At 54.8% G+C, this 14205-nt stretch overlaps 2 protein-coding genes across 2 annotated transcripts in view; one reads left to right on the forward strand and one right to left on the reverse strand.

The window, feature by feature from the left end:
* Positions 1-240: 240 nt before the first annotated feature.
* On the forward strand, positions 241-1814 carry PRRT1B (proline rich transmembrane protein 1B). Its single transcript, XM_075170608.1, has 3 exons — positions 241-597; positions 702-842; positions 956-1814. The coding sequence occupies exons 1-3, from the start codon at positions 244-246 to the stop codon at positions 1100-1102; spliced, it is 642 nt and encodes a 213-aa protein (XP_075026709.1). The 5' UTR covers positions 241-243; the 3' UTR covers positions 1103-1814.
* A 795-nt stretch (positions 1815-2609) lies between these two features.
* RAPGEF1 (Rap guanine nucleotide exchange factor 1) overlaps positions 2610-14205 on the reverse strand; it is a 90035-nt gene continuing 78439 nt past the window's right edge. The window contains exons 17-26 of the mRNA XM_075170587.1: positions 11774-11858; positions 10320-10412; positions 9764-9949; positions 9525-9609; positions 9196-9290; positions 8642-8720; positions 8397-8498; positions 7868-7965; positions 6652-6780; positions 2610-6050 (exon numbers count right to left, since the gene is read on the reverse strand). Coding sequence (XP_075026688.1) covers positions 5900-6050; positions 6652-6780; positions 7868-7965; positions 8397-8498; positions 8642-8720; positions 9196-9290; positions 9525-9609; positions 9764-9949; positions 10320-10412; positions 11774-11858 — 1103 coding nt within the window. The 3' untranslated portion in view covers positions 2610-5899. The remainder of the gene's footprint in view (positions 6051-6651; positions 6781-7867; positions 7966-8396; positions 8499-8641; positions 8721-9195; positions 9291-9524; positions 9610-9763; positions 9950-10319; positions 10413-11773; positions 11859-14205) is intronic.

Here is a 14205-nt window from a genome sequence, read left to right on the forward strand (position 1 = left end):
GTGGGGACGGGGATGGGGACACGGGGGTGGCGAAGGGGAGGGGGCGCTGGGGGCCGTGGGGCTCCGGGGGTGGCGAACGGGGGGACTCCTGCGGAGAGCCCGCCCCTGCCCCGGACTCGACCCTACTTACGAGGGGACGTCTGGGGGGTCGGGCTGTGCCCGGCCCGGCCCCGCACCGCCGCCGGGGTGGGGGCACAGCGGGGCAGCCCACGGCCTCCCTGTCCCCGCAGGTGTCTCCGTGGGATGGAGGGCGATGCGCCGGCCGGGCCCCGGGCCCGCGGCCCCGCAGCCGAGGGAGCGGAGCAGGAGGGGGACAGCGGGGCGGCCGGGGGGCTGCCCAGCCCCGGCACCCGCTGTGGCCCCCCTGCGGGCCGCGGGGACGGGCCCGCGGTGCTGGCGGCCGTCATCAACGTGGCCTTCGAGGGGGACCCGCCGCCCTACTCGCCCCCGGACCCCAAGAGCGTTCACCTCCTCTACCCGCCGTTCCCGGCCGGCTTCTCCCAGCAAGTGCCCGTCATCTACCAGCCAGGGCCGGGGCCGGGGCCGGGGTCCTTCCCACCCCAGGGGGTCCCGCCTGCACCTCTGCCCTACACCACCGTACGTATCCCCCCCCCGACGTGCAGCGGGGTCACCCCTTATCCCCCGTCCCGGGTTTGTGGGGTCCCAAGCAGCTCTAACCACCTCCCCGCCCCATGTCGCAGTACGATGGGCAGCCGAGCATGGGGCCATCGCCCGCCGGCCACGGGCAGCGCCTGCCCAAGGACTACATGGTGGAGTCGGTGCTGGTGACCATCTTCTGCTGCCTGCTGACTGGGGTCATTGCCCTCGTCTACTCCCATGAGGTAAGGATGGGATGGCGCGGTCCCGATTTACACCGAACCCGCCCGGCGCCTGGAATCCCCCCTCCCCGTGCTGTGGGTCTCTTCTAACCTCTCCCCTTCTCCTTCTGTGCCAGACCCGGGCCGCGCTCGGCCGCGGGGACATGGCCCAGGCAAATGTGGCATCCAAAAAGGCCCAGTCGCTGGTCCTCTTCAGCCTCCTCTTCGGGTTGTTTGCTTCCATCAGCTGGGTCATCTACGTCCTGGTGGCCCTGTACCTATGACAGGGGCCCCGAGCCGCAGGGACACGGCGCGTGCCAGGGGCTCCTCGTGGCTCACCACGGCCCAGGGGCATGGGCAGGTGGAGCGGCCGCAGCCCCTGCATGGCATCGCCGGGGCTGCTGCGGGAAATGGGCGACCACAACGCGTTACCGGGGCCAAGGGGGAGCGTCTGTCCTTCCTGGTGGGGCAAGGAGCCGCTCCGGAGCCGCATGTGCCTTCGCCTGCCTGCTCTCGGCCCCACAAACCGCGGTGCGGGCAGGAGGAACCCAGACCAAAGCGATGCCGGCGCTGTGTCCCACTGGAGCCGGCTCTGGGCCAGGAGCCGTGTTGGAGCAGCAGCACCACGTACGGGATCAGGCTCTGCTGCAGGACGTTCAATCCCGTTACTGCGGGCTGTCACTTGGAGATGCCAAATGGGACTCTGGTGCGGAGGGAGCGTCTTGTAGAACTGGGGCTGGAGATGGAGCAAACGGCCAAGGCGTAACGGAGAGGCCACGGTGTGCAGCCGCTCCGCTGGCAGCTGCTGCTCTGGGCATGCGAGAAGCCCTCACCAATAATTAATAATGTGAGAAGATATAAAAGCACATATTTAGCTTCTACAGTAATTCTGCACACACAAATACACACACATGCTCTATTGCCACCTTCTTTCTGCTTCCAGATTGAAATAAAATACAGGTGTAGCCAAAGTTTCTGTTTTCTGTGCACACCAAGGACCTTCCCCCCACCATGGCTTTTGTCCACCACAAAATTCAGGGTAAGTTTTCCTGTCATCGGTCAAATCAGGGTTTCCTCCAAAAGCAGGTGGGTGCTGGGGCTCCAGCCCAAGCAGGACCCTGGGGAGACCCCGGGGAAGGGGAGCCCGCACGGGGCCGTGCTGGGGATGCAGCGGTCCCAGGTCGGGGGGTGCCACTCGCAGAGCTGCCGCAGCCGCGGGGAAGCGGAGGACGAGGCGCTGGGACTTCCGAAGGCTGCTCCCGTGAGCCGAGCTCCAGCTCCGAAATGGCAGGACCAGAGCGGGGATGTAAACGTGCCCCATGCCAGGCCCCAGCTCTGCTCACAGCCACACTTGCGTCTGCCTCCCGGGGGGCTGTGACAGACCCCGCAGCCCCCTCGCGCTTTGCCGGGCCGGCGGGATGCGGCACCGCGGTCCAGCCCCAGCGAGCGAGCGGGCGGTATGTGCTTGGTCAGTGTCTGGGCATCCTCCTCCCGAGCTGGCCGATGCCGATTATTTCCAGAGGAATTTTGAACCCCGTCCAGGACTGAAATAGTGCGGGAGCGTGCTCGGCCGCTCAGGCCACCGCAGGGGTTATTTATAGCCCTCGGCCGCCCGGCATGCGGCCGCTGCACGGGCTGGGCTGCGGCCAGGCACGCGCCTGCCAACGCGTGTTTTGGGGAGCAGAAACGGGGGACATCAGTGCCCGGAGGAAGGCGGCAGGAGCAGATACCCCCTCCCAAGTGTAGGGCTTGTACTGGGGTGAGACCATTTCGCTGGGAGGTAAGGAAGAGATTTATAGGGGAAAAATAAAAGGGAAAAGGGCTGAGGGCAGAGGAAAACCCCGAGGGGCACATGAGAAAACACGAGGCCACACCAGCGCCAGAAGTGGATTTGATTGTCACTTTAATCCACAGACTGCTGCATGCACTGTAAACAGGATCATCAGGCGGGTTTGTTATTGGTGTTTATTTGTCTTTAATATAAAAGTTACAGGTCTGAAATGTTCGCAGGAAGATGCCACCATCAGGACTGGGTTAGTGGTAAATATATAATACAGCTGGGGGTGGAGGAGAGGCCTGGGAGCGGGGCAGGGGGCTGGTGACCGGGGACATCGCTTCTCCCCGCTCCCTGTCCCACGCGGAGAGGGGATTGAGACCCCTCCCTCCCCCCAAAAAGAGCGGTGACGGCCTCAGGGACGCTGCCTGCAAGACACGCGAACATGCTCATGGCCGGTCTTGCAAGCGGCTGCTGTTCTGGGGTTCTGCTCCCCAGGGGTGCTGCTCCTGGAGAGGGGGGAGTCTCTGGTCAGCAAACCTGAAGCTGCTCTGGGCACGGAGACCCTTCTTTAGGGTCCCTCCAGCCTTGCGAGCCTGTCCCGAGGTCGGGACATGAGCCAGGAGCCGTGGTCGGGACACCCCGCTCGGCTGGGGACGACGGCAGAGCAAAGGGGAGAAGGTGGGGAGGAAAGCCGGGGGGCTCGGCCCCACCACGCTGGATGAGATGCTGCGGCCACGCAGACCTCCCGTTCCCAAGCCGCGGGCTGAGCCTCCGGCTTTCGGGGGGCTGGCGGAGGGAGGGGAGCGAGACCCCCCTTTGGCGCTAATGGGGCTCGTGGTTTCAAGTGCAGGGAAGAACCTGGAAACGGCTCCCGCTCGCCAGTGAGAGGAGGTGAGCATCCCGGCAGGGCTGAAGACAAGGTGCACCCTCCTGTCCCTCCGTGGCCAGGAACACCGCACCCCCCGGCCCCCGCACGGGGAAAGCGGAGCGATGGGCTGCGGTTTTAGTGCTACCACTGCTCGACGCTCCTAGGAACAGCCTATGCCGCAGCACACCGAGGGAGTGCTCGGAGCCTGCCGGGGGGAAGCCTGTGCCAGACACGGGCTGTATTTGCCTTTTCACAGTCTCGCCATGTCTTTTTTTTTTTTTTAATCTTATTTACAAAGGAAAACACAAGCATTACTTCCTGCGTGGAAGGCTGGGAAGCCTTTGGGGATTGCAAAGCCTTGGCCGGACAGACACATGGCTCCAATGCCCTTAGTGCCATAAAAATAAGGTTTTGAAATGTTCTGGCTCGGCGCCGTGTTTCAGCGCAGAAAGATCCCCGCTCCTCCCGCTCTGGGGTTGCACAGCACGAACCGGTGCTGGACCCCACGCTCTCCTCCCCCAGAAGATGCCCTCGCGGGCAGGGGTGTCTCTGCGCTTCAGCATTTGGCCGCTGCATGAGCCCTGTGCCTAAATCTTCAGGAAAATAATGGAGGTGGGTACAATCCTACGAACAGGGCAACGCCGCTGTCGCTCCCTCCTGCCGCCCGTCAGGCAGAGCTGCTGTCTGCAGGGAGCTGGCGAAGACTTTGCAATCTGTTTGTAGAAGGAAGTGCTTGCAACTCTGATTCACCCAGAATAAACAGAGGCTTTAGCAAACACGGAGCTGCTATTGAGAAATAAGTTATGGATGCTCTGCGAAACACTCCGTCTGTATTCCTTGCCAGCCGCTGCCCTAAAACCGCAGGATTTTGTTAGACAGAACCCTGTAAAAACCTGCAACCACGCGATATGAGAAAGGCCTCGCAAGGCTGACAAAACCTACGGCGTACGCTCAAACCCACGATCCACACTGTAAACCATCGGATGAGGACAGAGAGGAGGGACGTGAAATGGCCCGTCTGGGGCTGCACTGGCGAGGACGCTGTGGGGGAGACACGGAGAGGGGACAGAGGGGCTGAATAAGGCACACCAAACAGATTGGGGTTAACGCTGCGTGTGTGGGAAATGAGACCCCCCCCTCGCTCTTCCATGCCGGGCTGCCCCTGCCCTGCTGGCTCCGGCACGGACAGGGTCCTGCTGGGGCTCCTGCCAAAGCGCGGATCACAAAGCACAGCACCAAGGGTCAGCCAGATGGAGACCCCCCGAAAAAACCATTTGGCAACAGTGAGAGGAAAGAAGAGAGGGGTGGAGGGGACGGGGCGGCTCGGCCGGGCACAGGGCTCCTTCCCAGTTCCCATTCCCAACCCCAGAAACGGACCCGCTGGCTCCTTCGGCCGGCTCCTGCACCTGCTCCGCAGCCAGCGCCCACGCGGCCGCCCCGAGCCTCCTTTCTTCCAGCACTTGGTACAACATTGTCACTGGTTGTGAATTTTATACATACTGTTTTGCACTTTTCTTGTTTTCCTATAAACCCATCGGTATTCAGACATGCATCAAAAAAATCCCCAATGGATTCTAAATACTAATATTTACAGTCTCGTATACTACAGCATTTACTGTGCAAAAGCTAGTACCATCACTAAAAGATACGGGTTCACAGGACAAGCGAACCGCCGTACCTCGGGTAGTCAATGTTTCCAGGGTTCGGAGGGATTACTGTTGCTTAAATAACGAGATCTGAGAGGAGGAGGGGGATACGACGACTGGAGATGGCGGGTCCCTGCCCCCATTTTCAGTGCCTCTTCCGTATCTACGACCAGTGCCTTCCTCCCATGAAGAAGGCGCGAGAGATCTGGGGTAAACCGAAGACCCCTGTAAACACAAGCAGCTCTCCGAAAGCAGAGCTCCTCTGGCAGGCAGCGGGAGACTCTTTCATCCTCATCTCCTAGGGATGAACACGTTTCGAGGTGGCATTGCAGGGGAGACTCAAACCCTTGGCTTCCATGGCTGCTGCCTGCTGAACACCACTCCGGAGACAAGTTTGTGGGTGCTCAGCTCTTGCTGACCCTCCTCTGTGGATGAAAAACGCCCGGGTATTCCCGGCTGCAATCAGCCAGCAAACCAGTAACACGCTTGCATGGGACCCTCCTTCCACAAAGCTCTCTCCCCGGGTTTAAAGCTGATTCATGGCACAGAGGGACAGGAGGAGGAGGAGGGCGAGTGCCGCGAGCACCGGCTGATCTCTGCCCTGCGCGGCTGACGCGCGCGGTCACTTCTCGCCCGCTGCGAGAGCCCGACATTCACACACCCAGGGATCGCTGCCAGCTGGGAGGGAGGGTGCGTCATCCAGTAACAGGTACAAACATTGAACTCCAGTCTCATAGCTGCCCTCGGTGCGTCTGCGGAGCTTTTCTCCTCGCTCACGCAACCCCTCCTCCTAGGTTTTCTCTTCTCGGTCTGTTTTCCGCCTCGTAATGTTCCGAGGTTTGATTTTGAGGGACAGTTCCCACAAGGCCTCCTCAGCCAGGTGGTCGCTGAAATCGTTGAAGAATGACACTATGTCGTCGTTTCTTTTGATGTCGTAATGTCTGAAAAACCACAGAGTAGGGCGGCAGTTAAACAAGGGGCTACCTGGGGACCTCTCCCAACTTCGAGCCACCCCTGCCCTGCTCTAAGGGACACCCAGTGCTGTGGGGTCTGCATGACCTGAGCCCAATACTTGTGACTGTGGTGTGACACTAAAAAGGGGAAAAACCATCATGCCCATCGCTGAATTGGGGAAAAAAAAAGACCCTATCACACTGAAATCAGCAGTGATTAGATCTGGTGCCTCTGCTGCAAGCATTGAAGAAAACCCTCCATGACCTAGAGAACATAGGAACCAGCAACAGCAAAACCTGGAGGAAAAACTGAAAGAGAGTAGTCGCAAAACTTTACTGCACTGGATCTCAAAATTAACGTTAAGGAAAAATGTCTTCACAACTTTTAGTCATAACTAACCTAGAGAGGGAAGGAGACTGTGATCAGAGCCCTGCCCTTCCCAGGTCTCCTCACATCTCCATCACGATGCTTTGACCTTGGGCTCCCTTCTCCTTCCACCGGGGCTCCCCTGCCCCAGCCACGACCCCCCACACCAATCCCCACCGTGGTGCCTCGAAGCCAGCTCTGACCCCCTGTTGCTGCACTTACACTTGTTGGAAGCACCTCATGCTGTCCAGGATGTTAAACTGCTGCCAGCGCTTGGAAAAGTTCACTTTGCTGTCAATGTAATCAGGGTTTCCCAAATGAACAAAGGTCAGGTCCTGCAGAATCAGGCCTCTGAAAGAGAGAAAGGGGCAGCAGGCCAGGGATTAGGCAAACAAGTACAGAGGTTAGTCACACAGGGGCAGGATGGCCAGCCAAAAGGCAGCCACAGGCAATCTAATGGCCTCCCGCTGCTGCCACCATCAGCATGGCAACTTTAAACTAGAGGGAAATGTCCCCCCGGCAGCAGATCCCAAGGTGCTGAGGTGTAACGTGCCCACCATGCACAGCTGAGGGACCTCTGAGGCGAGGCACTCATGGCCACACTAAGGCGTGAGGTTGCTCTTTCACCCTCCATGGAAAGGAGGACCAGGCTGGAAGATGGTCGCAATGGGAAGTGCCTGCCAGGGGTTAAACACTCCTTCCAGTTTTATGCAAGAGGGTTTCCGTCATGTGGAGGTTTTGCTAGCAAAGGGGTCTGCGCTCCCTTCCTCCCTCTGCCTTCCCCACTCAGCCAAGTCTCTGCAGTCCTGCTGTGGTCCCCGGCCAGATGAGATGCCATGTACCCATGCAACCTCTTCCTACAGAACTCTTTCCATGGAAGAAAGCAAGACCAGGAGAAGTTTTACTGATGTAAACCCAGAGCAAATCTGCTATCTAGATCAGAAGGCCCTTACGGAGAAGGGCAATGGCTTCAACCTTTCATCGAGAAACAGGATGAAGCAGCATGTTTGACAAGGCAGACTCCTCATTTACCAGCTCTTGCAGTCAGCAGAACCAGAGCTGTCGCAGAGGAGCAAGCAGCAGCTTGAAGCTGTGGGATCCATTGCACCTCAAGGGAAAATTTGTCTTTCTGCACACAGGCCCCCAAAGAAAATATAGTTAAAAAATGTCAACTAAAGATCCAGGCATTTGATCTTTCCTTTGCCATAGTCAATTCACAAAACCCTTCTTTACAAAAAGACAGCTGCCACCCTGCTTTCCTCTGCTACAGGACAAATTGCTCAGAGAGGGTGCGTGGGTTGATGTGGCACATTGCCGTCTTATTGTAGATGTAGGGCAAACGGCAAGTGCTAAGCTGAGCAGAAGCTGCTGAGGAATCCTTGAAGGAACCATTTGAACGCGCAGAAGTAACGGCAGAGGAAAGAAACTACCAACTCACAGGTAAGGTATGCAGGGAGGCTCCACATCAGCCAGAGCTGCTCGGTAGGCGCGGAAGGACGAGGAGCTGTCAATCAGTGTGCAGTACTCAGCCAGGCCCTGGCAGAACACAAAGCCCATGGTGACACCGCTGCTGCAAACCCCTCTTCTTTGTAACCTCTCCCCAAAGAGCCATGCAGGCCAGGGAGTTAATGCCAGCCTGCAAACACCTCCAACTGATCTACTCAGTCTGACCCCGAGTGCGTATACACAGAGCCTCACTGCCTTCAGCCTCACCAAGCCTTCAATTTGCAGGGAGGAGGAGGAGGAGGCGGCTGTTCTCACCCGTGACTGCGCTGGCACTCCTGCAGCTGTCTGAATGCCCAGCCACGCTGCCGGCTTCCAGCACTGTGGCATTACACCCACTGGAGAGCAGTTATCTGCCACCCCTCCACCCTGGGACGTTGCTGAGCTGTTAAAACCACCCAGCTGTTTCATACCGTAATAGTTGTCTTTTTCCCCTGAAGATGACAGCCCCCACTGCTCCTCACCTCTGAGGTTTGTTTCTGCCACTCCAGCCTTCGGATGGGTGCAGAATCCAGTGCAGAAAGAATGGCCAGATAGGAATTAAAATTATTCAGCTTTCGTAAGTGCTGTGAAGACCGAGAATATTGCAGTTACTCTAGAGATCTGAAAAGCCTTCTAGCATCAAACAGCTCTACCGACCAGAAGGTCCCACTCCCCTGCTCCTTTAAGGAGCAGTGTGTGTGATTCACAGTAAAAACCAAGCCGATACCTTCATGATCTTTATAAATTTAAGGAGCAGCCTCTCTCGGTCTTGGGCTTTCTCTTGTAGCATAATTATTGAACGGACCCTGGAAGAACAGACAGAAAAAAAAAGATAAACCCACTTAAGCAGATCTCAGATTTCTTCTTGTTTCATTTAAAAAACTGGTAACTGATAAGGACAGGCCAACGATACTAAAAAGTGCATGATACCTCCAACTTAAATGGAGCACTCTAATTCACAACAAAGACAGAATCATTTCAAGGATGACCACAATAACCCTTCACAGAGTGCATTTATTTGCAAGGGGAATGTTTGTTTGAAGGGCTCAATGGTACTGACAATAATTCCTGCAGGTTACAGTGCCCTCCACAACCCTCCTGATTTTCTTTCTTGTGTGCTCTGGGGTCTTTGATGAATGCCCTGCATCTAATTCCTGGCCGAAAATATATGTTATCCCACTTGTAACAAGGAAACGCAACTCCGCAAGGAATAGTTTGAGTATTTATAGGGCACTGGCGGTTAAGCACAGTTCAGTGCCACAGTTTTTCTGAGCTCCTTACCAGTAGGACATGTTATTAAAGTGCTCTGTGAACTGTGTCAGGTTGGGGCTCTTCTCTTCATTTTGCTCCTTTGCCCAAAGCAAAACTTCTGGGATCTGCCAAGGAAGAAGAGGAGAGGGGTGGGAAAATCCCACACATTAAAATGGGATTTCTGCCCCAAGACTCCCAGTCGCAGTCTGTGTTCGCAGCCACGTGCTGACACAAGTTCAGCTGTCTCCTACAAGGCAGCAGGTGTGCTGGGAGAGCTGGCATATCTGGGAATACCAGAGATTGCAGAGGGCAATGTTCGAATCCCTCCCACCGCCCTGACCCCATCCTCATCTCTGTACCTCAATTTTGTAGAAGAGTTCGGCATCTAGGAGGGTCAGCTGCTCAGCTATTTCGTGACTGTGGAAATCATGCAGGGTCCCTGGCCTGTAGGAAACAAGGATGAAGTATAAAGGCTCAAAAAATGTGACCTGTTTTCTTCTCTTTCTTTATTTTGGACTGAGAAAACTCTTGTGTCCACAAGAAAGGGATGCCCTGTCTCTGAAAGGACCAAGATATGGTTACGTGCATCCTTCCTCACCTGGCTGCCACCCCACGGGCTGCGAGAGGTTTGATGGAATTGGCATAGCTCAGCATTTTCTTCTGATCCACTTTATCAAGGATATTCTTGCGTAACACTCTGGCGAGGCTCAGCTCCCCGTTGCAGACCAGTCGGAAGACCAGGTCCATCAGCAGCTTGAGAATTTCCTCCGTCAACTCCACTAAGCTGAGAGAAAGATGGAAAACCCAGGGAAGGCATCAGAGCTACGACTCTGAGCTAGGGAGTTTGTATCTGTACCAAGTCTTGTTGCTCTTTCCCACAAGCAGAACCGAGCGACTGAAACACCTCCCCTTCCCAGCTCTTCCTTTCTTACAGATCCCTTTTACTAGTTATTTTAAAATCCCTGACAGAGATAGGACACACCCAGAATCTGCTGAACAAGGGGGTTCAGCACTATAGGTGTCTCACTGGTCAGGGTAGGGGATTTCAGCCGTCATCACAGATGAGGATTAAACAACACATCTTCATAACTGCCAGACTTCTGTATTGTTACTGACCCCGCATCTCCCATCCCGAAACGAAGATGGCAACTCACCACAGCTCATCCACCACTCTCACCAGCACGAAGAAAGTGTTCTTACTGACTCGCTTCTTAAACGTGTCTGGGAAGTGGCAAAACTTCTCATATGTGGTTGCAAATTAAAGAATCAACTTAGCGTGGTCAGACCAGCATCAGTGCAACTAACAGCTGCCTTGAGGAACATTAGGATAGCTACTATTCTGTCTTGACTGAAACTGGTGTTCAATTTCCAGGAGGTAAGGGACACAATATGGCTCTAATTAACATGGGATTAAGCTGCCACCAGCTGCAGGAAGCAGGGGTGTCAGGAGGTACTTGCACCTCGCAGAATTGATGCTAGAAGAGCAGGTGTACCCTGAAACTGTTCTCTCTAAGGTGGAATTTAATGAGCAGCACTCCCCTACTGTGATCTCCCCCGCTGGTCTGTGACATCTGGTCTCAACAGATCTCAGATGTCACCTCTACCTTCCTCACTGCCCAATTTGCTGCAAGGAGAATGGTGGCAGGGGAGACAGCACAGGTTGAAAAAGCTTCTGCCAGCTGGACAAAGGGAAAGAGAAAAAGGTTATCAGTAAGTCAAGTATTGACAGGGGCCTGCAGGAATGCCCCAGCCAGTATTTTCACTGACAACCGCTCTGCAGTGAGATTTGTTGTGACCTTGGCTGCGCTGATCCCAGCAGGAGCAAGGGGAGCGGCGGCTCTGCTGCAGATGGCAGTGATGAGCTGCGACGCAGGACAGGGTGACGTCAGGCTCCCTTTGATGTGCGTGTAGAGAACCAAAGCCATGAGGCCTTTGCACTGCCTGAACCGAGACACTGACCCGCTCAGCTGATGGCGAAGGAAGCCACGGGAACAGAGCCAAGGGGAAGGAACTGCAGGCAGCGTGCTCAATAAGAAGCCTTCTCCATACTCTGCCAGGAATGCTAATGCTCACCCTGCCACATAGGGGCCCTTGCCTCGTTAGCAGTTACAAGCTCAGTTCAGAACTGGGAGGCCAAGAGGACATTATCTTCTGTGCTGCATTTCTTGTAATAAGAGAGAGAGTAGGTCTTGATGCTTTAGTCATCTCTAGTATTAAACTACACCTGCCCAAACAGGCAAACCCCACGGCCCCTCCGGAAGGCAGAAGGTGGTGTGTTCCCCATTCTACAAACGAGATGTCCCAAACAAATGACCAATTCCCCAGTGATGTACAGAAAACCTGAATTGCTCTTCTCCCCTGCCAGGGCCCTCAGGAGACTACTCTTAGGTCCAGTACTCCACCCTGCCTGGACCTGCCCTGCAGCATTGCCCATTTGCAGTGTGCAGAGGTGAAGGAAGTCCTGCTTGGGACACCTCCAGGGCAAGCACGTTACTGACCATGTTGTCAGCAAGCTTTTGACCAAACAACTTGCCACCAACTCCCTCCACGATGACTGCTCGGCTCTGATTCCTGGTGGGGGTGAGCTGCCACTCATGCAAAAGGATATCTGTACTGCAGCTTCTTGATGAGCTCTTCAGGGGTAATAAATGTCCTGTATGTAGTCAGAAAGGCTTCACAGTACAGCACCAGATCTACAGAGAAAAACAAGAAAGCCTCAGTCAACTCTGCTTTCAGAAAAAGGAAGCTTCTTGTAAGGTTGAATCCAGTCTCACAGGAAGAGGACACGGACGCATTTTGACACGAATGGACTTTACAGAAATGCTGTGCTGTTGTTTCTTACCAGCAGATGGACCCTATGGCACAAGAGCAACAGCGAAACTGCCCTGTCCCCACCAGCCTGGCTCCCATTTGCAGCACTCGGGCTTGCTGCTTCGCTTACGGGACCACCAAAGGGGTCAGTGAAAAACACCTGTTTGTGGGACAGGAACTTTCAACAATGGGTCAAGGAAAAATGTGGTTTAGACCTTGGGGATACTTTAAAGAGAAGATCTGATGGTCTGTTCTCTGTCTTTACTGCTCAGGCAGCACAGAGCCTTGCAGAAAGACATGGTCACTCTTTCCCCCTGATCAGGAACACGTGTGTTTCAACGTGATGATATGGTGCTGCAGACCCTCTGCCCTTGCTACGTTCCAGGAAATCTGCCCCAGGACAGTGTAAATATAAGATTATTTTCAGCCAAAAGAAGAGTAAATTGCACTGCAAAAACTGACGCTACCATGACCATGACCCTGCCACAACACAGACTCTGACACGGTGCACGCAGACAGCTTTTGTTTATTAATCTGCAGCAGTGGGTGCTACAGGCCCCAGAACTGCAAAGACTTGGGCCATCGTCAAGGGCACAAAGGAGGGAATTTGAAAAAGCAGGAACTGCAAATGAGAAAGAAGATTTCAGGTCAAGACTGCAATACGCTCGCAGCCCCAGGCAAGGCTCGGTCACTGTGGACAGCAGCGATCAAAATGGAAACTTATTAGCCCCGGTATAAAACCCCGCAGCACTGCAGGCAGCACGTGCAGTGGGATGGCACATTGCCCTGCCCGGCCCACTGCAACCGCCGGCAGAGCCTTGTTGGCGCAGACGGGGAGAAAAAGCTTCTGCCCTGCCTGCCCAGGCGAGGCTGTACACGTAAAGCTTGTTTCAGCCAGGACAGGGATCACCCCACACCCATGTGCTGTAACATCCATCCATTGCACGTGGAGGGTGGGAAAGAGCAGGGCTCGGTGTGCTAGCTGTGCCCCTCTGCCCGCCGTGTTTCTCTTGGCAGGAGCCTGACAGAGACGCCGCTTCCTCCTGCTCTTAAACCAGAGCGCGCTGCTGCCTTTTGGTTAAAGACAATCAGACATAAGCTCTAAAGCCGGAGGCTGGGTGGTCACATCAGGGGTGAGTCCTAGGCCCCGTCCAGCTGTAATCCTGCACTCACAGCAAGCACGTGTGGCTGTGAGCACTTAACTGACCACGGATTTTATTCCTAAAGACCACAAGTCTCTCTTTATCCCTTATTCCGTTTAGCTCTTTTAGAAAACTCAAATGGACAAGAAGCATCATGCAACAGGGCGTGGAGTTACATTTATTCTGGGTTCCCATCTGCCCAAAAGGCAACGTGAGGTAATACAGCTGGTCTGCTCTGGCACTTGAAGCTGCCAAGAAATTCATCTTTAAAGGAAAGCCTCTTAACTATACCCCTCTGTGCCGTTTGGCTGATTGATTTACAAGCCCTGAATTCTTCCCATTGTAAGCTTAATTCATTAACCCTCTCAGTCACCCAAACACTGGGTTAGCATAGCACAAATTCCTCCGTGCTCCATTCAGCTCAATTCAGCTCAGCGGCTTGGCAAAGCCTGAGGCTAAGCTCTGTGACTATTCTGAGAAACGTGCCGCACACAGTTCCCTCCACCCAGCCGCCCTCCCCGTCCACACCGCAGTGCATTTAAAATCCTGCTCTAGTTTTTCTTAGTCTTGAGAGGTTCTCCACGGCTTTCACCTCACTGCTTGCAGCACCCTCAGAGCTCCCCATTCATGAACTGGAGGTCTAGCACACCTCCCTTTACCAAGTAGCCGTCTTTCAACAGGAACAGTAGGGGAAGTTCCTCCAATGTGATGCTTGTTCCGGAGAACAGCAGGAGTAAATCAGAGCTTCTCTATTCCAGTTTCAGCATTTTTCTAAGGGGTATTTCCACCATCTCATGTAGAGTATTTTTTAAAAAATATACATATCTAGCCTTGGCACAATCAATCGCCTCCTTCTCTCTAGTATGTTCCTAACTTTGGTCCTTTCTGCCTGGATTCGATGCCCGATATAAACAGGGAAACATAGCTGTCAGGGGAAGGATTTTCTTGCTAGCTGAATGGTGCTGGTAAGTAATTGCAGACACCTTATGCTACAGTAAAAACCCTGCCATTTAAAAATGCACATGAAAGATATTTCCCCTTTGACTATCAAACCTCTAAAACATGAGCGCTGAGTGGTTCAGCGGGT

Source organism: Calonectris borealis, chromosome 21 (assembly GCF_964195595.1).
Source record: "Calonectris borealis chromosome 21, bCalBor7.hap1.2, whole genome shotgun sequence".
In the NCBI taxonomy this organism is placed as follows: domain Eukaryota; kingdom Metazoa; phylum Chordata; class Aves; order Procellariiformes; family Procellariidae; genus Calonectris; species Calonectris borealis.

What these genes read in the sequence shown, in the direction of transcription:
- PRRT1B (XM_075170608.1), top strand. Translation starts at nt 244, where the DNA reads ATGGAGGGCGATGCGCCGGCCGGGCCCCGGGCCCGCGGCCCCGCAGCC. An exon ending in CACCTCTGCCCTACACCACC is followed by an intron (nt 598 to 701) that starts GTACGTATCCCC and finishes CCCATGTCGCAG; the next exon opens with TACGATGGGCAGCCGAGCAT. An exon ending in CCCTCGTCTACTCCCATGAG is followed by an intron (nt 843 to 955) that starts GTAAGGATGGGA and finishes CTTCTGTGCCAG; the next exon opens with ACCCGGGCCGCGCTCGGCCG.